Genomic DNA, 23,352 nt, shown 5'->3' on the forward strand with positions numbered 1-23,352 from the left:
GCTCCACCTCCCAGGTTCACACCATTCTCCTGTCTCAGCCTCCCCAGTAGCTGGGACTACAGGCGCCCGCCCCCATGCCTGGCTTTTTTTTTTTTTTTTTTTTTTTTTGTATTTTTAGTAGAGATGGGGTTTCACCGTGTAGGCCAGGAAGGTGAATTATATTTTCTAATTGACACAAAAGATGTGAAAATAAGTAACATACAATGATAATGGATGGGAAGCTTTCACGATTGGAAAGATGTCAATGTTCCACAAAATAAGTGATACATTTCATGTAATTTCCATCCAAATACCAGTGGAATTTTTTTTATGTGATAAAAGTAGCCTAAGATTAACTTTGAAAATTAAATGAAAATTGTGTAAAAGAATAATGAGAAAAGATTTGCTATGCTGTATCATTATAAAAATATTATGCCAAGGTTCAACAACTAAATCTACAGAATTTGTACGAAAATAAATCCACAGAGAAACCAAAAACTTGAACACAGATTCTAATATAGATAAGAATTTCAAATATGATAAAGATGATGTTTCAAATCAGTTAAATAAATGGAGCTGGGACATTTGGATTACCATCTGATTAAAAAAAGCTTGATTCTCTTACAACACATATCAAAATAAGTTTTAGGTAACTTCAGAATTACATATAAACTGAAAACTTTAGAACTAGGAAATAATACAAATATTTACCTACCTTCAGAGTAGAAAAGACTTATTTATTTATTTTTAAATTGAAACTTTTAGTATAAAGAGTATGCATGCAGGTTTTGTTACATGGGTAAACTGTGTGACACTGAGGCTTGGGGTCCCAACAATCCTATCACCCAGGCAGTAAGCACAGTACCCAACAAGCGGTTCTTCAGCTCACACTCCCACTCTCCCTCCCGTCTAATGGTCCCTAGCATCAATTGTTCCCATCCTTATGTTCATGTATATTCAATGTTTAGCTCTCACTTATAAGTAAGAAGATGTGGTATTTGGTTTTATGTTCTTGTGTTAGGTTGCTTATTCTAATGGCCTCCAGCTCCAACCACGTTGCTGCAAAGGACATGATTTTTTTTATAACTGCATAGTATTCCACAATGTATATGTACCACATTTTCTTTATCCAATCCACTGTTGATGGGCACCTACCTAGGTTGATTCCATGTATCTGCCATTGTGAACAGTGCTATAATGAACACATGAGTGCATGTGTCTTTTTGACAGAATGAATTATTTTCCTTTGGGTATATGCCCAGTAGTAGGATTGTAGAAAAGACTTAAAAACATAAAAGTTAAAAATCATTAAAGGAAAAGATTTGGCTAAATGAAGATGTTTCAATCCTCTACATTAAAAAATTATTAATTAGCACTTTTTCAATATATGGTTAATATATTTACAATACATTGAGGAATATCCCATAAGAAAACAGGCAAAAATTATGCCCTCAAAATTCACACACAAAAAATAAAAAGCCATCAAAAACCAAAACCTTTTCTTAAGTTTAAACTCATCAGTAATGAAAGTGATACAAATTGAAACATGAGCTTCAAAATCTCTCAAACTGATGTCATTTTAAAAATTAAGTGTTTGGTGTTCACAAATATTTCATGAAACAGAAATACAAATTGATGTTGGCAGATGAATAAGCTAAAACCACTGTATTGAAGAACAAATTCAGCTATGTATGTATCAAGATTCTTAAAACATGCATATCCTCTGACCCACAATTTTACTTCTAGAAATTTACCTTAAAGATATAGCCAGAGATTTAAGTAAAGATGTTTATCTAAATTTTATTTTGAACTGCAAGAGTATCTGAAGTATCCTTTTCTAAGAGAGGATTTGTTAAATAAAAAACAGTATATCCATAAAATGGTGAAGAACCATTAATATATGTTTCAAAAAATATTAACTGACGTAGGAAATAAGCTGTGATAAAATGCTAAGTGAAAATGCAGGACACAAAACTACATGTGCATTATCTGAATTTTGTAAAGAGAATGGATACACACACACTCACAACTACACACATATACACTTGTCTATCTGTAAGAAATTACACAAAAAACACATCACCATGTTAATAGTGCTTTTGTTCTTAGTGGGATTATAAATTATTTTTATTGTTTTCTCGATATATTTTCTATTTCCTATATAATAATTATTTTAAGAAGACATCAACATTGGACCCAATAAATATGCTTCTTATATAGTGACCTACTGATATATTCTGAAATGTGAGAAGAAATTTAAAGTTTTCTACGACAGCATTGTTCATAATCCCAAAAAATTAGGAACATAAATGTCGTAAATGTCCATAAAAATCCTAAATGGAAATGATTAAGAAAGTGTAACATCCCACTCTGGAGTACAGTGTAGTTTTTAAAAATATGTCAGGAGATTTTAAGAACGTTTGAAAAAAGGAGAAGGATACGAATTTACAACTACAATCTAATATCAGCTATACAAAATGTATACGGTCTAATAAACTAGAAGGAGATATATTAAAGTCTACAGCTCTGAATAACAGGATTGTGGATGATTTTATGCTTATATTTTATGATTATATATACTTTGGGAGGCAGGCCAATCACTTGAGGTTAGGAGCCTGAGCAACATGGTGAAATCTTGTCTCTACTAAAAACAGAAAAAATTAGCTGGGCATGGTGGTGCACACGTGTGGTCCCAGCTACTTGGGAGGCTGACGTGGGAGGATCACTTGAGCCTGGGAAGTTGAGGCTGCAGTGAGCCAAGATAGCACCACTGTACTCTACCCTGGGCAACGGGAGTGAGAGCGTGTGTCGAAAAATAAATAAAAATAAAAATAATTGAATATTTTAGAATGACTTGAGACACATTTAATATGTTACGTAAAAACAATAGGATGCAAATATCTCATATTTTTAAAAAAGGCAATTGCAACTTTTACATGCAAATCTCACACACACAAACCCCCCAAAACAATTACTAAACTATGATTCACCAAAATACTAACAGTGGTTATCTCTAATTAGTCGAATACTTTAATATTCTTGATATTTTTCAAATTATAATATGCAAGAATATAATTTAATATTGACATTTTTCAAATTATAATATGCACATACTACCTATATAATCAGAACATTTAAAAAGAGTAATTGTAACTTACTTAAGAATGTTTTCCCATGTTTGACTGTCATAAAATGCATGGCTCCAACTCATTTTGACTGTTCCAACAATGACATTTTGTGAAAATACATCTGATCCTAATTTTCGATAAAGTTCCTCACATTCATCCAAGGGCATATGAAACAACCCCAACATGAAAGCTAATATGGCACCTGGAAAAAAGAATCCTTAGCTTTTATCAGTGTTAAGTTATAGCTCTTATGATGATAAGATCTCCTGAATCATAGTTTTGGCTTAAATTTTAGCGTTGATACTTTCTAGCTATGTCACCTGGGACAAATGACTTTCCTTCTCAGAGCCCCATTTGTTTCAGCGGGAAAATGGGAGTAATAAGAACAACCAAAATTCATGTGTCTTACTGGGTTAACAAATGTAAAGGGATTTACCAGGTCTCAAAAAGGATTAAATAAATGCTACCCCCAATAATGATAATAATAATAATTTAAAAATATTTACAAATGTGTTGTTTTACATTAAATTATATATAAGATACTATGGTAGATAATTCACGTTCTTTCTAACATCAATGAATTACTTAGTTTTAGTCACAATATGGTATATTTGACAACCCACCAAATCACTAAGCAATTCTCCTTCAAGTTAGTCCTAGGAACCAATGTAATTAAACATATTAGGTACTCTTGGATGTCCTTTTAAACAGCTGATTCCATATCTAGCTATAATAGGTAGGACACACTGCCACCTAGTGTGCCTAACTGGCATAACCATGAACAAAAGACAAAAAAGGAAGTACAAAATTTTGGGGTATGGAGAGAGGGCTGAAGAAGGCAAAGGACTATATGATCTTAAACATAAGTGCTTAATGTTCTTTTCCTTAACGTACTGCCAGAATGCACCACTTCCATATAATAATAATTACCTGTGCTTACGCCACAAATGTAATCAAAGAGCTGATGAACTGGCTTCTGAGTAAGTTCAACTAATTTTCGTAGGGTCTGGAGAGCAACCACGCCCCTACAGAAAAGACGAAAGGCAAAATGACAATTCCTATTTAAAGAAAAAATAATTTAAGCTGTTGAATAAAACAATCTAAGAATTGCTTTTGCAGTTTATATGCTAACACGAAAATTAATAATATAAATCAAAATCAGTAAAAATTGCCTGTCCAAATTTTTAGTATTACTTTTGAAAATCTAATATCTAAATGATAAAAAACCTACACTAAGGCAGCACATTTTAAAATTTATATTAGTATCTCTCTCTTGCTTTTTCACTGAACCCATCCTTCTGCAGAACAGTATCTCTTTAAGAATAAATCTGGCCAGGCAGTGGCTCATTCCTGTAATCCCAGCGCTTTGGGAGGTTGAGGTAAGAGGATCACTTGAGGCCAGGAGTTCAAGACTAGCTGAACAATATAGTGAGATCCCATTTCTACAGAAAAAAAAAAAAAAGTAAAAAGAAGAAGAAATCTACCCAAATACACTTCTTAAGAATGCCAAAAACCAACAAACAACTAAATAAGAATACAAAGATATGCCAATATAAAATTGAAAAAAAACAAAAAAACAAAACCAAAAAAAAAAAAAAAACAAAAAAAACTGGAAAACACTTAAAAACCCACTCACTGGTTTTGGAATGCCATACCTTGGTTTCCTCTCTTACTAATATAGTTGGTCACCTATGACTCTGTACATTTTTGTCTTACATATTTCACCAGATTTTTTTTTTGAGATGGAGTCTCACTCTGTTGCCCAGGCTGGAGTGCAGTGGCTCACTGGGCTCACTGCAACCTCCGCCTGCCGGGTTCATGCCATTCTCCTGCCTCAGCCTCCCGAGTAGCTGGGACTACAGGAGCCCGCCACCATGCCTGGCCAATTTTTTTTTTTTTTTTTTGTATTTTTAGTAGAGACAGGGTTTCACCATGTTAGCCAGGATGGTCTCGATCTCCTGACCTCATGATCCACCCGCCTCAGCCTCCCAAAGTGCTAAGATTACAGGTGTGAGCCACCGCACCCGGCCACCAGTCAGATTTTTAAGCTCCCTTTTCTTTATTCATTTTTAAAAACTCTCAATAACTTTAGGTTAACCCTCTACATTAATGGTATATTAATTAATGTTGCTGACTTTGCTCATTTCTGAATCCTTGCCAACAGCAGTTAATAGCTTCATGAAGGAATGCTTAGGAGATATAGACCAATTGAGGGTGTATGTACCATGTAAACTGTCATGTGTGTATCATGACAATTTTTAACAGTGGGAGAATAAAAAAAACGACGAAAAGCTCTATTCCCAACACAAGGTAGGGGGTAGGTAAGTCCTGGAACACAAAGGTAGTTAGGCACCAAAAAATTTAGAATGTCAAATTGTGCCTTGATAATGTTAACAAGAAGTAACTAGAAAATTCTGTAAGATTAAAGTAGAAAACCAAAGATGCTGATTTTTTAAATACAATAAATAATGTGGATTTGAGGAGAGTTAAGATATCTTATGAAAGAGGTACATTAATTCAAGACAAGACATGATGAATTAAATGTAATGCTGGATAAAATATATTTAACAATGTGACCTCTATTATCACAAAAAGGAAATAAAATAGGCACGTATATGTTCACACAGAAAAAGATTAGAAGAAAATAAATCAAAATACTAAAATAATCTTAGAGTTGTGAGCTATGGTTTTGGGGTTTTTTTTCTCTCTCAGGTTTTTCTAACTACTCATATAATCGGGAAAATTAACTATTTAAAAATGTTGTACTTATAAATTCCGAATGAATTTAAATGCGTATATATTTGCCAAGTTGCCACAGCTGTCTGTGTCTACCACTGTAGGTTCTCTTATAACAAAGAAGTCAAAGATAGGGTTTTTTATTTTTTCTCTCAATCCCTCATACATTACTGCTTTCCGCACAAACTCCCATCTGGGCTGCTTTCCCATATTCCCCTAAACCAAGTTTTCTCAACAGCAGAACTGCTGACATTCTGGGTTGGATAATCTTTGTTTTGCAGGGCTGTCCTGTGCACTGTATGATGTTTAGTCACAACTGTCCTCTTCAAACTAGATGCAAGTGGCAGTGCTCTAGTTGTGACAACCAAAAATGTCTCCAGACACTGCCAAATGTCCTTTAGGGAGCAAAATTGCCTCCAGTGGAGAATTACTAATCTAAACCTAACTTCATCCTAACCCAACCCTAGATTTTCCCAAATTATCTCACACTGATTTCCTCCCTATATGACTAATACAACTCTTATTCTACCAGATAAACTATTTATTGGATACAAACTTCTTTTTCATCATGCTTGTCTGACCTTAGACATGTGAATGTTCTTCAATTTTCTTCCTTCCTTCCTATCTCTACATAAATATAACTTCTTTAAAAAGAAGTCTTGGTCCTGAGCATTCTTTAAAATAGTACTCTTCCTCTCTAACCCTTTACTTTGCTTTATTTTTCCTCATAGCACCCAGAATAACATATTTTTGTTTTTCTATTTGTTGTCTTTTCCTTCTCTACAATGCAAACACTGTATTGTTTTGTTTGCTCACCGTCCCCAGGATCTAAATCAGTGCTTACAACATAGTAGGCCCCCAATATTTGTTAGCTAACTCAATGAATGACACTACCTGTCCCAACTCCCCCGAACATTATGGCAGAGAGGATTCCTTCTGCTCCTTAGTGAAATGCCCCTACTCATTTAACTGCCATTTTCCCTATTTTTCACCATTTGGAACCAATTCTATGAACTAGAATAATCTCTCCAGTTATCACTTTATCTGTATCACATGAATGACATACACCTTCTTAAGATTCTTTCACTTTCCTAAGAAATATCCTCTAAGATCTTTAAAGATTTTTCCCTCTTCAGTGGGCTTTTGCCAACCGAGCACTTCTATATGGATATAATCTTATATTAAATATGTTCAAGAAAGAACTGTCTTTCCTCAACACCAATCTGTTGAGATTCCCTGCAGTTTTGTCCCAGTCACACACAGGTTTACTCTCTGAGTGATCTTGACTTATGTCTACCATATCCTGTCTCCATGTTTCTTAAAAGTTACTGATATTGGCATGGTGGCTCACACCTGTAATCCCAGCACTTTGGGAGGCCAAGGCGGGTGGATCACCTGAGGTCAGGAGCTTGAGACCAGCCTTGCCAACATGGTGAAACCCCGTCTCTACTAAAAATACAAAAGTAGCTGGGTGTGGTAGTGCATGCCTATAATCCCAGCTACTTGGGGAGGCTACAGCAGGAGAACTGATCAGTTGAACCTGGGAGGTGGAGGTTGCAGTGAGCCGAGATCATGTCACTGCACTCCAGCCTGGGCAACCAGAGTAAAACTCCGTCTCAAAAAAAAAAAAAAAAAAAAAAAAAGTTACTGGTACATTTTTCCTTCCTCCTGCCTTCCACTGCCACCATCTGAGGTTAGCTTCCTCCTCTCATTACTTATTCCTTCCTTCATATTGATGTCAAAGTATAAAGGGCTCGGGTGAATACAGAACCAAGGAATTTAACAAAAAGATACAGGGTAGTACTTGAACATACAGAAGAGTGGTTGGCAAGTTGGTTATACCAAAAAGCAATATCAGAGAGGTAAGCTAAACCTAAGAACAATAGGCAGGGCATGTACTATGAATTACAAGGTAACAGTAGAGATGGCAGGGAACTAGAGAACAAGCTAGAAGATTTTGGGGAAAAGGTTTGAAAAACCAAGCCAAAAAATCTAACCAACAAGTTGGAAGGAACTAGATAAACAAAGACTGAGTAGGAAGCATGGATGGATTGCCAGTAGTAAAAATAGAGCTTAATAGTGAAATTATCTCCTTCTGAACAAAGAAAGAATTTATTTCTTATATGGCACCAGAACTGGCATCTCCAAGTGAAGACATCAGAAGTCAGGAAGTTAATATAGCCTCATTTTGTAACCATCACTTTATCAAGTAACTAGTTGATATATATGGGTAAGATAAGTGTAATAAAAGAAAGCTGGCTGGGCGCGGGGCTCACGCCTGTAATCACAGTGCTTTGGGAGGCCAAGGCAGGTGGTTTACCTGAGGTCAGGAGTTCAAGACCAGCCTGGACAATATGGTGAAATCCCGTCTCTACTTACAACACAAAAAATTAGCCAGGCATGGTGGTGGACACCTATAATCCCCAGCTGCTTTGGAGGCTGAGACAGGAGAATCGCTTAAACTTGGGAGGCAGAGGTTGCAGTGATCTGAGATCGCACCACTGCACTCCAGCCTGGGCGACAGAGCAAGACTCTGTCTGCAAAAAAATAAAATAATAAAAGAAAGCTAAAATTACAAAACACTGTCAAGGTTTTATGAGAATAATGGTTGATAAGCTTCTGAACTACCAAAAAGGTCTAAAAAGGCCAAATATAAAAATATAAATACTAAAATCAAATCAAATCAAATACAAAAATATAAATACTAAATCAAACCAAAGAACTGAAGTATATGTCAGACTAGCACTTAGATTAATAAAGTATTAATTAAAACAATTTCATGTTTTATTTTAAAAATTTGATTTTATAATGATATATCTTTTTTTTTAAAATTCCTAAAGCCGAATTGAATCTGTAGTTTTTAAGAATCATGTTCCAGCTGGGCGCAGTGGCTCGCGCCTGTAATCCTAGCACTTTGGGAGGCCAAGGCAGGCAGATCACCTGGCGTCAGGAGTTTGAGACCAACCTGGCCAATATGGTGAAACCCTGTCTCTACTAAAACTACAAAAATTAGCCGGGTATGGTGGCGGGAGCCTGTAAATCCAGCTACTTGAGAGGGTGAGGCAGGAGAATCGCTTGAACCTGGGAGGCAGAGGTTGCAGTGAGCCGAGATTGTGCCACTGCACTCCAGCCTGGGCAACAGAGGGAAACTCCATCTCAAAAAAAAAAAAAAAAGAATCATGTTCCTAGCCTTACCTTGTTCCTCCACCATCAATTGAGAGAATTCGGATTCCTCTCCCTTTCACTGGATCCACATAGCCAATTAGGGCCAAAATTTCTCTAACTGCAGCCTGAAGAGTTTCATCCTTAATTTGTCTCAGTCGTAATAAATATGGAATAATTCTTTCCTATATTGAGAGAAAAGATACTTTGTTACTTTTGTCAAATCAAGACTGAAAATGTATGATTATTATTAACCAATACATGCAGTTCACCACATGACAACCAAGGTGACAGTGTTCATTACTTTCTCAGTAATCTTATAAGACAGATTAGTTTTTGATATATTAATGTCAATTTTCTAGATTATATTTGTTCTAATATTGAGGAAAAAAATTAACCAATATTCAAAAATTTTCATTAAAAGATGTAATACTTAACTAGAGAAAATATAATTTATAGAAATTTACAAATTATTACAACAAAAGGTTAACATTATAAATTTTGTATAATATTTAGTCCAAATCCTGAGATTAAGAGGCTAAAACTGATTCATAGTAACTACTAGAAGTTAAACTGTTATTAAAAAGAAATAATGAACCATCTTGTACACATTGCATATGGGATTCAAGGTTGCCTCATAAAAGAATACAAACAAATGTTAACAAAGGTAACTGAGGTGAGAAGGTAAAAGCAGGCCACTACAATTAAATAATGAGTTTAAATAAACCTGAGACTTCAAGATTCTAAGCACTGAACATCATATTGTTGATCACAGACAAGAGCTTAAATCCTAGAGTTCTATGTTGCTTACCAAAGATTCTCTAGCTTCTGTACACAGAAGCATCTTACATAGTCAGTACCGCAGGTTTAATGGAATGGCTGAGTGGCAGCTATAATTCTGCTGTGCAACCTTCTGTAAATCAAATAATTTTCCTAGGTATCACTCATTTTGTTTCTTTTTTATGATCAATCAACCTGAAATACTCTAAATTCTTTATCAATATTTTTTCCCCTAATATTGAGCTGTGAGGCCCCACTAGAGGAACTTGAGCAATGGTGGAGAATAATGCAAATTTCCATTTCCGGTTAAGATGAAACACTCTGTTACAGATCAACGCTCACATCAAGAACAAGAAAATCTTGATGAAATACAAGAAAAGTACCATCTGTTTAAAGGCATCAGACAGAGAGCTGCTGAAGCAACAAGAACAGATGGAGCCAAGAATCTGGAGAAGGAGTAATTGCTAGGAAGTGAGCTGGTAAACTATAGCTTTTCTTCCCTTGAGGCATTTGCTGATTCCAGGAAAAAGTAAAGGACCAAAAAAGTGAGTCTGACTCAGACAGAGGGCCCCAAATAAAGGACAGAGAAACCAGCTGATCGTTTAGCATCTAAGGGGTTTGGAGTGAAAAAAATGGAACACCTGAAGGGCTTCAAACACATGGCGGGCTTTACCTCAAGACATTTGCTGAATTCTAAAATCATGAGGTGTGGAAGGCGAAAGGTAAGCCGAAGACCTCTGAAAATCAGAGTGCAAGGCTTTGTATTCTTGAGATTTTAGGACCCAATGAGATGGTGGTTAAGTGAACACACCAGGCTCTCAACTGAAAGCCCTGGAAGAATATGCCCAAAAATCAGGGCAAACTAGAGGTCTTACCCAAACTGTAATACAGCCTTGATCCAGATTTGACCCTAACTGAATTAAGGCTATCAGGGCTCCACTCAAATGCCAAACAGAAGAACAAATAAACCCCGGAAAAAGACATAATTTGATATAATCTAGAGCTTATGCAATTTTTTAAACTTAACAATGTCCAGCATCCAGAAAAACTATAACGTATGTGAATCCAGTACCGAATTACAAAAACCAAGAATTGATGTTCATATTAGAATTACCACAAAAACATGTTGAAATAAAAATAACAGAATAAAATTATCAAAATATATCAGATACCTATGAATTAGTTAAATAAAATCATTCCAATGGAAGATGTAAAAGACACCCACACTGAAAATTTTTAAAACACAGGAGGAAAATAAAGACGACCCGAATAATTGAAAAAATATGCCATATGTCATGGCTTGGAAACTCAACAAAGACCCAATTCACCCTAAATTGTTCCACATATTCACTGCAATCCCACCATGTTTTTCTCTTTTAAAAATTTTTTTGTAGATAAGGTGATTCTAAAATTCGTATAGAAATATAACATGTCAAGAATAGCCATGCCAACAACATTAAGAAGAACAAGGTTGGAGGATTTATATTACCTAATATTAAGTTTATACAGCTGCAAAAATTGAGCCAGTGCACTATCAGCACAACCACACACAAATATACCAGTGGAACAAAATACTGTGTCTGGCTGGGCATGGTGACTCACGCCTGTAATCCCAGCACTTTGGGAAGCCGAGGTGGGTGGATCACCTGAGGTTGGGAGTTCGAGACCAGCCTGACCAACATGGGGAAACCCCATCTCTACTAAAAATACAAAACTAGCTGGGCATGGTGGTGCATGCCTGTAATCCCAGCTACTAGGGAGGCTGAGGCAGGAGAATCATTTTAACCTGGGAGGCGGAGGTTGTGGTGAGCCGAGATTGCACATTGCACTCCAGCCTGGGCAACAAGAGCGAAACTCCATCTCAAAAAATACATAAATGAAAAATACTGTGTCTAGAAACAGATCCATATATACATCTCATTTATGATAAAGGTCTTTTCAATAAATGGTGCTGAGTCAACTTGATAAGTGTATTTTTTAAAAGTCAGGACTTCTGACACACACCATACAACCAAATCTATTCTAGATGAATAGTAGATAGAAGAGTAAAAGGCAAAGCAAGGTTTCAGAAGAAAACACAAGAAAATTTATATATATATATATATATATATATATATATATATATTTTTTTTTTTTTTTTTTTTGAGACGGAGTCTCACTCTGTTGCCAGGCTGGAGTGCAGTGGCGTGATCTCAGCTCACTGCAACCTCCGCCTCCCAGGTTCAAGCCATTCTCCTGCCTCAGCCTCCCAAGTAGCTGGAACTACAGGCGCATGCCACCAAGCCCAGCTAATTTTTGTATTTTTAGTAGAGACGAGGTTTCACCATGTTGGCCAGGATGGTCTTGACCTCTTGACCTCGTGATCTGCCCACCTCAGCCTCCCGAAGTGCTAGGATTAGAGGCCTGAGCCACGGTGCCTGCCCAAAAATACTTTTATGACTTTAGGATAGGCAAAGATTTCTTAAACAGGACACAAAATACTAACTATAAAGAAAAGTATTTATAAATTGGACAAAATTGAGAATATCTGTTCATCAAAAAACACAAGAGTGAGAAGGTCAGCCACGGAATAGGAGAACGATTTGTAAGACATACACATACACACCGCACATATGACAAGTGAGTTACAACCGTTAATATATTTTTAAAATTCTACAAATAATGAAGAAAAAGTTGGTGAACCCAATGGAAAAATAGGCAAGATCTGGAATAGGTACTTCACAAGGAAGTATAAAACATGGCCAATAAACCCTGGAAAAGATGCTGAATATCATAGCTATCAATGAAATAAAAAATTAAAACCATAGTTTAGTATCACTTAACACCCAACAAAACTGCTCAAATTAAAAAGATTTAAAAAGGTTGGGCACAGTGGCTCACGGCTGTAATCCCAATACTTTGGGAGGCCGAGGTGGGCAGATTACTTGAGGTCAGGAGTTGGAGACCAGCCTGACCAACAGGGTGAAACCCCGTCTCTACTAAAAAACCAAAAATTGGCAGGGTGTGGTGGTGTGCACCTGTAATCCCAGCTACTCGGGAGGCTGAGGCAGGAGAACTGCTTGAACCCAGGAGGCGGAGGTTGCAGCAAGCCGAGATTGCACCACTGCACTCCAGCCTGGACAACAGAGCGACACTCAGTCTCAAAAAAAAAATTACAAAATAAAGTGTTGGAGAGAAAGTAGAACACAGAGGCCTCATAGAATTCTGGTGAAAGGATAAATTGGCACAAGCACTATGCAAAACCATTTGGCAGTATCTACTAACGTTACAAATATGCTCACTCTGTGAGCAGCAACAGTACTCTTAGGTATATACTCCAAAGAAACGAAGACCTATGTTTTCCAAAAGATATAACCGAGAGGTACTACCACTAAATATTCCCAAACTGCAAACCATCCAAATGTCTAGCAGTAGAGGGAAAAATGAAAAGTATACCCAACAATATAGAAGGTTCTCACAAACATAATATTGAGTGAAAAAAAAACCCAGACATATAAGAACACATGCTGTATCATTCACAGAACATGCAAAAAGAGGCACAACTAAATTATGCTGCTAGAATTCTGAAAAACTGATCAACCTTTTTGGGTACAGTATTTGGAGTGTTCATAAAATTGTTTCTCATTCAGGGTGGTGGTTATATAGATGTATTTCATGTGTGAAAAATCATGGAACTGTAAACTTAACGATTTGTGTTGTTCTCTATATATAATATTTTTATTAAAAGTTTTTTAATAAACCCAAAGGATGTATGAATCCTTGTGACAAATTCAGCATTTTAAAAAAGAGAAGGGGAGAAAATAGATCATAGAAACAGGCTCGGTGAGGCCAGGAGCGGTGGCTCACGCCTGTAATCCCAGCACTTTGGGAGGCTGAGGCAGGTGGATTACCTGAGGTCAGGAGATTGAGACCATCCTGGCCAACATGGTGAAACCCCATTGCTACTAAAGATACAAAAATTAGCTGGGCGTGGTGGCGGGCGCCTGTAGTCCCAGCTACTTGGGAGGCTGAGGCAGGAGAATCCCTTGAACCCAGGAGGTGGAGGTTGCAGTGAGCCGAGATCACACCACTGCACTCCAGCCTGGTGACAGAGCAAGACTCCATCTCAAAAAAAAAAAAAAAAAAAAAAAAAGAAACAGGCTGGGTGAGGTGGCTTACACCTATAATCTCAGTACTTTGGGAGGCAAGGCAGGCAGATTGCTTGAGCCCAAGAATTCTAGGCCAACCTGAGCAACATGGTGAGACCCTCCTTCTACAAAAAAATACAAAACTTAGTTGGGTGTGGTTGTGCACGCCTGTGGTCCCAGGTACTCAGGAGGCTGAGCTGGGCTGAACCTGGGAGGCAGAAGTTGCAGTGAGTGAAGACTGTGACACTGCATTCCAGCCTGGGTGACAGATACTCTGTCTCCCAAAAAAAGAAAAAGAAACACATTTAACTTAGAAAAACAAGGAGTCCATAATATTTTTTTTAAAGGTGCAAAAAAATTCATTTAATCACTGAGGCAGCTATTAAAGCAACACCTTACTTTGAAAACCGGTAACTAGCTCTTTTTCCGGCTGGAACCATGGTGGGTGTAGAAGAGAAGAAGAAGGTTCCTGCTGTGCCAGAAACCCTTAAGAAAAAGTGAAGGAATTTCTCAGAGCTGAAGATCAAGCGCCTGAGAAAGAAGTTTGCCCAAAAGATGCTTCGAAAGGCAAGGAGGAAGCTTATCTATGAAAAAGCAAAGCACTATCACAAGGAATATAGGCAGATGTACAGACCTGAAATTCGAATGGCGAGGATGGCAAGAAAAGCTGGCAACTACTTTGTACCTGCAGAACCCAAACTGGCGTTTGTCATCAGAATCAGAGGTATTAGTGGCGTGAGCCCAAAGGTCCGAAAGGTGTTGCAGCTTCTTCGCCTTCGTCAAATCTTCAATGGAACCTTTGTGAAGCTCAACAAGGCTTCGATTAACATGCTGAGGATTGTAGAGCCATATATGGCACGGGGGTACCCCAATCTGAAGTCAGTAAATGAACTAATCTACAAGCGTGGTTATGGCAAAATCAATAAGAAGCGAACTGCTTTGACAGATAACGCTTTGATTGCTCGATCTCTTGGTAAATACGGCATCATCTGCATGGAGGATCTGATTCATGAGATCTATACTGTTGGAAAACGCTTCAAAGAGGCAAATAACTTCCTGTGGCCCTTCAAATTGTCTTCCCCACGAGGTGGAATGAAGAAAAAGACCACCCATTTTGTAGAAGGTGGAGATGCTGGCAACAGGGAGGACCAGATCAACAGACTTATTAGAAGAATGAACTAAGGTGTCTACCATGACTATTTCTCTAAGCTGGTTGGTTAATAAACAGTACCTGCTCTCAAATTGGAAAAAAAAAAAAAAAAAAGAAAACTGGTAACTAAATACAAATAAATTAAGCATTTCTCTTTCCTTTCCTGTAAAATTTGTAAAATTTGCCTTTGAGAATACCCAAATAGCTTCAGTTGATGAAGGAAGGCTCTACTTTACAGAAGAATGTCAATTATAATGTAGGAGTAACAGAATTAGACATTGGTCATTCTGCAACTCTAATGAAATTATTAGTTCTGGAAATGATTAGGTTAATGGTTGATGAGATAATGCTTCTAGCACAATTGTCCAATGAGAAGCAGATTGTCATCACTTTAACACGGTGGTCATCCTTAGCATTACTAATGGTTGTTCAACTAATTGTCATGTGTGTCTTGATATGATGCATTATGAGGCACATGACATTACCTACAATGTGCTCTAACAACAAAATGTTTAACTCAATCAAGCCATTATATTTAAATTCCAATGTTCAGGAAATGAAAACGAAAGAGGAACACTTCAAATAACACTGAGAAGGAAGAAGGCAGGTACATCCAGAAAGCGAGTCTTTCTGCCTGTTAACCAGCCTAATGTCTTCAATTAAATCAGTTTTAAAGGTGCAGGTGAAGAAGGTGTGGCTGAAGGACTGCGTTATATTTTAAGTGACTTGGAGAAATAGTCAGATGCAATGTGTGATCTAGACTGAACCCTCATTTGGATCTAATCAGTTACATAAATAACATTTTCAAACTGGGTATAGGATAAAGGGACATTTACTAATATAGAAAGGTATACATTATATGCTAAAAAACCAGATTATAAAACAACATATACAGAATGAGTTTATTTTGGTATATATGTGCATAGAATAATTTCTGAAGGAATACTGTGCAGACATTACTAATGTTCACCAATAACCAGCTTGCTTCCCCTTCCAAGCATACAGAAGGTTGTACTTTTCAGGCCCACGCAATCGGACAGGATAAACAGATTGTGAGTAGAAGAAACCTGTGGCAACTTCTGCTGAAATATTATTTCCTTGCCACAGAAATCATAGAGGAAGACTCAATTAAAATACAGACAACAGGACAGGATCTAAGTAACCACCACACGGAGGTTCACTGTGCCAAAGAGTCACCCAAACCCACAGTTAACTTTGCATGAGCCAGAAATAAAACTGTTTTGTTAAGTCACTGAGATTTCGGTGTTGTTTGCTATTAGAGCTTAAGGAAGCTTAATCCAATGAACACAAATAAACTTTAATACATTACAGTGGTAATCTGAGGGTAGTTAAAATATATTATTTTTATTTTCTTATCTTTTCTTTCTTCTAATTCCCTACAATGCTTTGTGCTGCCTTCTTTCTAAACAGTCAAAGTTCTTCTTTTTAATTAAAAAACATAATGAAAGGAGACCACCTTCATCACAAACAATGAAAAAATTATCACAGACAATTCCCTAAATGTGGCTGCCATAAATGTAGCATACAAAATAAGTAACTCATTTTTTTAGGGCATTACGTATCAGATATAATTCCCTGTATTTAGCTACCTTAAATATGGTAGACACATAAAAAAGTAAAATTCATACAGATGTTTTATAAATATTCTATCATTTTTAAAAAGCTCAACTCTTGATAATAACAAAAAGTTTAGCTGGAAAAGTTCACACTAGAGTGTACATGCTGACATGTTTTATGCAATTTGTCCAGTTCACTGTTTTTCAGATGATTATTTAAGGGAAGGGTGACAACTTTTTTCAGACTACCTAGATTTTTATTCATAATTGATCTGAATATATATTCCTATATTACATTTTTTCATAGTACTGAAAGGTCCTTAGATTTGGGATTAGTTATGCAAGATAAAAGAGTCCTCAGGGTTTCAATTAGCAAGACTATTTAAACTGCAACTGAAAACTACTCAGAAATCCATCAGTAGTACAACTGGCCTTGTAAAAGAGGTTGAAGTGAGCCACCTTGCCCCTTCTGCCATGTAAGTAGGTCATGAGAAGCTGCTGTCTAGGAGGAACGGGACTCTCACCAGACATCAAATTGTTGGTGCCTTGATTTTGGACTGCCCAGCCTCCAGAACTATGAGAAATAAATTTCTGTTGTTTACAAATTACCCAAGCTAAGGTATTTTATTATGACAGCCCAAATGGACTAAGCCAGTATGTAATTCTATTTAAGATCTTTGCTTTCAGTATATCACTGAAACGTGAAATATACTTAAAAGCATATGTATATTTGAGAATCTTATCTTTTATGTAAGATTATATAAATATAAAATATAATCCCAAATTATAGGACCATAAAATAGTGAAGCTACCTATAATAATGTATGTGTTATACAATACACAAGTAAGGATGGGTACATTATTCAAAGACAATTTTTCAACAAGGTAATTGTTAAAAAGTAGAATAAATGTGTTCTAAGTTAAAGCAATTTTCTGAATGGCAAGCTAAAAATAAGCACTAATAGATTTCTAATGAAATGTAAGCAGTACCTATCATTATGATATTTTCAAATTTTTCATTAAATATTACAAATAATCTTAATAATATAGATGTAAAGAGACTCAATCACATTAGTCATATTTTATAGCACTTCTCTGAAAACAGTCCATTTAAATGGGTCTAAATTATCTTCATTATTTTATAGTTGAAAAAACTGAGGCAAAGAAAAGCTCATTGTTTTACTTAATATGATTACTAATTCAATTATGAGTAAGGTCATTAAAATTTTTAGACTTTCAAATACGAAAGGACCATGAAATAAAAACAACAGCCTCACATATGAATTATGTCTCCTATCTTAAAAGAACAGTTACATAGTATAAATATTTACATTGCACTAAAGAAAAATCTGGCAGCTGTTAGGCAATTCAACTAATACACTGATTATTTTCTATTTTATAAATGTTTCATTTCAAAGTATACATATTGGTGCTAACAAAATAAAATGAATTGATTAGCATAATGTATGTCACAAAATAAATAGGGTAATTACTGAATATACATCACATGTATAATAAAAACCACAAAATTCAAATAGAAAAATGAAAGGCTTTGCCTTCTCCATTTTAGATTTTTTTTAGTATTTCTATTCCAAGACAAAACTAGACTAAATAAATTAGAAATTACCTTGACAGCCACTCCTTTTCCTTCAGGAAATTCTAGAAGATGAAAAGTCAGTTCTTCAACCCTAGTAATGCAGAGCTTTGGGTCAGTTGTTCTTCTTAATGCCTGAACTAATGCCCGGGTCCTGTTATCAATACTCACCCTTGCGATAATCTACAAAGACATATTAAATAGATATGATTAGAATACAAAACTGCTCTAAAGAACAATGAAAGTTTCTTAGTTCTCATTAGGAAATAAAACTTATAAATTTGACAAAAAGTAATAGAACCGAAAAGCACACTGAACAACTTGCCTTTTCTCGCTGAAGAGATAAACGCTTTTTCTCCTCTGCATTTCTGTCTTTGCTGACAGCCTGATCAGTTTTAGCAGGCTCTTCCTGTTCTTCTGACTGACTCTTTGAATCATACTTTAATTTGGGGACAAGTCCACCAATATAACCACCTACTAAAGCTTGTACACCTTCCGTGGGACGAGAAAGAAAGTTAGCAATACTTTGTTTAGTTGAAACTTGAAGAACATCAGGTATCGCAGAAGGACTTGTAGGCTTGTCCACAGTATGTACAGATTCTGAGCCTGGCTTACAAGCCAGGATGCCAGGATCTGGAGATCTTAATTTCCCCTCTTCTACCTTTTTATCTTCAAGTTCTGATTTGTCCCGGAAATGTTCATTTTTCTTTTGTTGAGACATTTTTTCCTTACGTTTGAAATATGAATTAATATGATTGGATAAAAAGTAGAATGAGTCTCCAAATTTTGTGGTTATAGAACTTGTGTAATGAAAAAGACTGCGTTTACCTATATCTTCTTCTTTGTCTATAATGTGACTTTTCTCTTCTGGAAAAGGACTCTTTTCTGCTGATTTGTCACTATATTTTTTCAGAGATTTGATGGCTTGTTTGATGTTTTTCTGTTTTAACCAGCCACTATCCGATACTTTTCTTAAAATTTGGGAACTTGGCTTAAATTGAGCTAAACGTGAAATCATTTCATTTTGATTGCCAAAAACAGCCTTTGAAACAGAGTTCAAAGTATTTTTAATACGGGACATACAAATGTTCACTTTTGTAAGTCCCTTGGGAGCAGAAGTGCTAAGTTTCAAAATCCCAATATGTAAACCATGGTTGCTTGGAGAGTAACAGTGCTTACTGCAAGAATGTGCTTCACTTTTGGTCCATTTACATCTTATTATGTTTGTATGAAAACCTCTTTGTAGACTGATGTGGCTTAACCTCCAGTAATGCTTAGGTGAGAACAAGAAATACAGTTGCTTGCTTCTCTGCTTCCCACAAACACTTCTTGCATTACTAAGGAGGTAAATATATATATCTACAGTCAGATTAATAGACATAACTTAAAAATCATTTATTTTCTATGACATTCTCTCACTTCTTGAATGCTTCATTTAAGAAATGCCATAATTCATGGTCTTACCTGAAATGGCAAGAAAAAAAAATTAGAATTCACGTTAAAAATTGAAATTGGGTATAACAGAAAACACAAGACTATTTGGACTAAACTCAGCAAGCTGTCTCAAAAAAAGCAGACAAAATATTCCTATTATAGCTGACAGAAAATTCATTTTTAAGCTAATAGAAAATAATTCACTTTCAGTATAGAGGTAAATAAAAAAAGAAAATGAGGAATAGAATATTTAGGGAAAAGAACTAATTTAGGAAGTTTCCCAATAGATAAGTCTTCCGTTGTACAACACATAATTTAATATGCAATTTAGATACCATGCTTTTTTTCCCCTTCCTCATTGTTAAATTCTGGATTACTTTATGTGACACTAGACTTTAATTCCTTGAAGAAAAAGCTCAGGTCTTATACATTATTCATTGCAAACGATTTATAGAATACTTAATCTATACCAGACATGGTGCTAGATGCTGAAGCCACACAGTTACAGGATATGAAAGAATTTCCAGACTAGAGCTGCTGATAGCCATGTGAAAAAGATTTCACTACCTAAGTAATAAGTGCTCATTAAATCAAGTAAGTCAGGCTAGAAGAAACTACAGCATATAACATAGAAGGGGTTCTTAACCACTATGTAAAAAGAACACATACAAATAAGAAAAGAATAATCCAATTTAAAAATGTGGTATTGGTAAAAGAAAAGACAAATAGATCAATGGAACAGAATAGAGAGTCCAGAAACAGACCCAATTAAATACAGTTAATTGATCTTTGACAAAAGAGCAAAGGTAATACAATGGAGCAAAAATAGTCTTCTTAACAAATGACAACTGACATCTGCATGCAAATTAATCTAGACACAGACTTTATACCTATCAAAGAAATTAACTCAAAACAGATTACAGATCTAAATGTAAAATGCAAATGTATAAAACTAGAATATAACATAGGAGAAAACTTAGATGACCTTAGGAATGGCAATGACTTTGAGACAATATCAAATGTACAATCCATGAAAGAAAAAATTGGTAAGGTAGACTTCATTATTATTAAAAACTTCTGGCCAGGCGTGGTGGCTCACGCCTGTAATCCCAGCACTTTGGGAGGCTGAGGCAGGCAGATCACGAGGTCAGGAGTTCAAGACCAGCCTGGTCAGCATGGTGAAACCCCATCTCTACCAAAAATACAAAAAATTAGCTAGGCATGGTGGTGCACGTCTGTAATCTCAGCTACTCGGGTGGCTGAGGCAGGAGAATCACTTGAATCCAGGAGGCAGAGGTTGCAGCGAGCCAAGATCGTGCCACTGCACTCCAGCCTGGGTGATAGAGCCAGGCTTTGTCTCAAAAAAAAAAAAAAGAAAAAGAAAATGAAAAACAACCTTCTGCTCTGTGAAGGTCAATGTCAAGAGAATAAGACAACGAGGCAGAGATTGGGAAAAAATATTTTCAACAGACATATCTGATAAAGAGCTGTCATCAGTAATATCCAAAGAACTCTTAAAACTTGACAATAAGAAAACAAACTCAATTACAAATGTGCCAAAGGCCGTAACAGACACCTCATCAAAGGAGATATATAGATAACAAATAAACATATGAGAAGTTGTACCACATCATATGTCATCAGGAAAATGCAAACTAAAATAACCATGATACTACTACATATCTATTACAATGGCCAGAATACAGAACATTGAGAACGCTAAATGCTGGTGAGGATGTAAAGTAAAGGAACTCTCACTCATTGCTGAAGAAACACAAAATGGTACAGCCACTTTGAAAGATAGTTCGGTAGCTTCTTACAAAATTAAACATACTCTTAAAATAACGACCCAGCAATGGTACTCCTCGATATTTACCCAAAGGAGCTGAAGATTATGTCCATAATAAAATCTGCACAAGGATGTTTACAGAAGCCTTATTCATAATTGCCAAAATTTCAAAACAACAAGATGTATTTTAGTAAGTGAATGGATAAACTGTGGTACATCACTATACGGTATGTGTATGTGCTACAGACAGACAATAGAAAATTGTTCAGTGCTACAAAGACATGAGCTATCAAGCCATAAAAAGACCGTGAGAAACCCGAAATGCATATTACTAAGTGAAAACAGCCAATCTGAAAAGGCTACATACTGTGTCTTAGTCTGTTCAGGCTCCTACAACAAAATCCCATAAACTGGGGAGCTTACATATATATGTAATATGGGGTGTCTGTGTGTGTGTGTTTTATAGAGACAGGGTCTCACTCTGTCACCCAGGCTGGAGTGCAGTGGCATGATCATAGCTCACTACCGCCTCGAACTCCTGGGCTCATGCAATCCACCTGCCTCAGCCTCCCAAGTAGCTGGGACTACAGGTACACATGCCTGGCTTAGGTAGCTTATAAACAGTAGAAATTTATTTCACACAAAATTTCTCACAGTTCTGGAGACTGGGAAGCCCAAGATCAGTATTAACAGATTTGGTATCTGCTGAAGGCCCACTTACTGGTTCACAGATGGCTGTCTTCTTACTGTATCCTCACATGGTAGAAGGTACTAACTAGCTTTATGGGTTGTCTTTTAGAAGGGCACTAATCTCATTCCTAAGGGCTACACCCTCCTGACCTAATCACCTCCCAAAGACCTACCTCTTAATACCATCACCTTAGCGGTTATGATTTCCACATGAATTTTGAGAGGCACAAACATTCGGACCATAGCAGTATGATTCCAGCTGTATAACACTCTAGAAAGGCAAAACTATGAAGACAGTAAAAAGATCAGCGGTTGCCAAAAGCAGTGTGTAGAAGGAATAAATAGGTAGGGGACAGAGGACAGTATTTTTACTGCCCTAAAAATCCTCTGTATAGTATCATAATGATGGATAAATATAATTATACATTTGTTCAGACCCACAGAATGTACACTACCAGGAATGAACCCAAATGTACACTATGAACTTTGGGGACTGCGTGTGAATGCAGGCTCATCAATTATAATAACTGTACCACTCTGGTGGGTGATGCCGATAATGGAGGTGGCCATGCGTGTGTCAGGGTAGGGGGTATATGGAAACGTCTGTACCTTCCTCTCAATTTTCCTGTGAACCTAAAAACTGTTCTTAAAAAAGTCTTTAAAAAAAAGCAATCTGCAGTTCTATATAAGCTATATGCACATGAATATATATATATACACACACACATATATTAAGAAATTAAAAAATGAAAATCTACATATGCAGTTGAAATCTTATGGACACACATATACATACACATATTGATTCTGAAAGGATAAGCACCTGTTTGTTTATTCTTATGAACTAAGGCATGGGACCAAAAGGGAATGAGAACGGTTTTTACTTTTTACTTTTCTAGTGTCTGAATTATTTATAATGAGGTTTTATTTTGTAATTAGAAAAAGCAAAATATTTAAAGGACTGTAACAGAAGGTACCATGTGAATGAAAGACAAAGTGAGATAAAATTGAGGGAAGTTTAAAAAAAAAAAAGAGGTTAAAAACTGGCCAAATTTAAAAGGGAGTTCATCACGTGTAAAGATGAGAAGGAAAGGAGAGAATTCTAAATAACAGTAAACAAAACAAACAGAGCCAGGAGTTTGAGACCAGCCCAGATAAATGGTGAAACCTTGTCTCTTAAAAAAAAAAAAAAAACAACAAATTAGC

General features: G+C 36.2%; 1 protein-coding gene and 1 pseudogene across 4 annotated transcripts in view; one reads left to right on the forward strand and one right to left on the reverse strand.

The window, feature by feature from the left end:
• Positions 1-23,352, reverse strand: part of PNPLA8 (patatin like domain 8, phospholipase A2) — a 55,447-nt gene that overhangs the window by 21,861 nt on the left and 10,234 nt on the right. For 2 of the 4 annotated variants that reach the window (XM_055347449.2, XM_031012747.3), the window contains exons 2-6: positions 18,559-19,697; positions 18,267-18,416; positions 9,039-9,190; positions 4,038-4,132; positions 3,138-3,309 (exon numbers count right to left, since the gene is read on the reverse strand). In XM_055347449.2, the coding sequence (XP_055203424.1) occupies positions 3,138-3,309; positions 4,038-4,132; positions 9,039-9,190; positions 18,267-18,416; positions 18,559-19,614 (1,625 nt within the window). In that variant the 5' untranslated portion in view covers positions 19,615-19,697. Of the gene's footprint in view, positions 1-3,137; positions 3,310-4,037; positions 4,133-9,038; positions 9,191-18,266; positions 18,417-18,558; positions 19,698-22,319; positions 22,433-23,352 lie in introns of those variants that run through there. The other 2 variants (XM_055347448.1, XM_063708726.1) reach the window with 2 other exon arrangements.
• On the forward strand, positions 14,340-15,109 carry LOC115935272 (large ribosomal subunit protein uL30-like; annotated as a pseudogene).

Source organism: Gorilla gorilla, chromosome 6 (assembly GCF_029281585.2).
Source record: "Gorilla gorilla gorilla isolate KB3781 chromosome 6, NHGRI_mGorGor1-v2.1_pri, whole genome shotgun sequence".
In the NCBI taxonomy this organism is placed as follows: domain Eukaryota; kingdom Metazoa; phylum Chordata; class Mammalia; order Primates; family Hominidae; genus Gorilla; species Gorilla gorilla.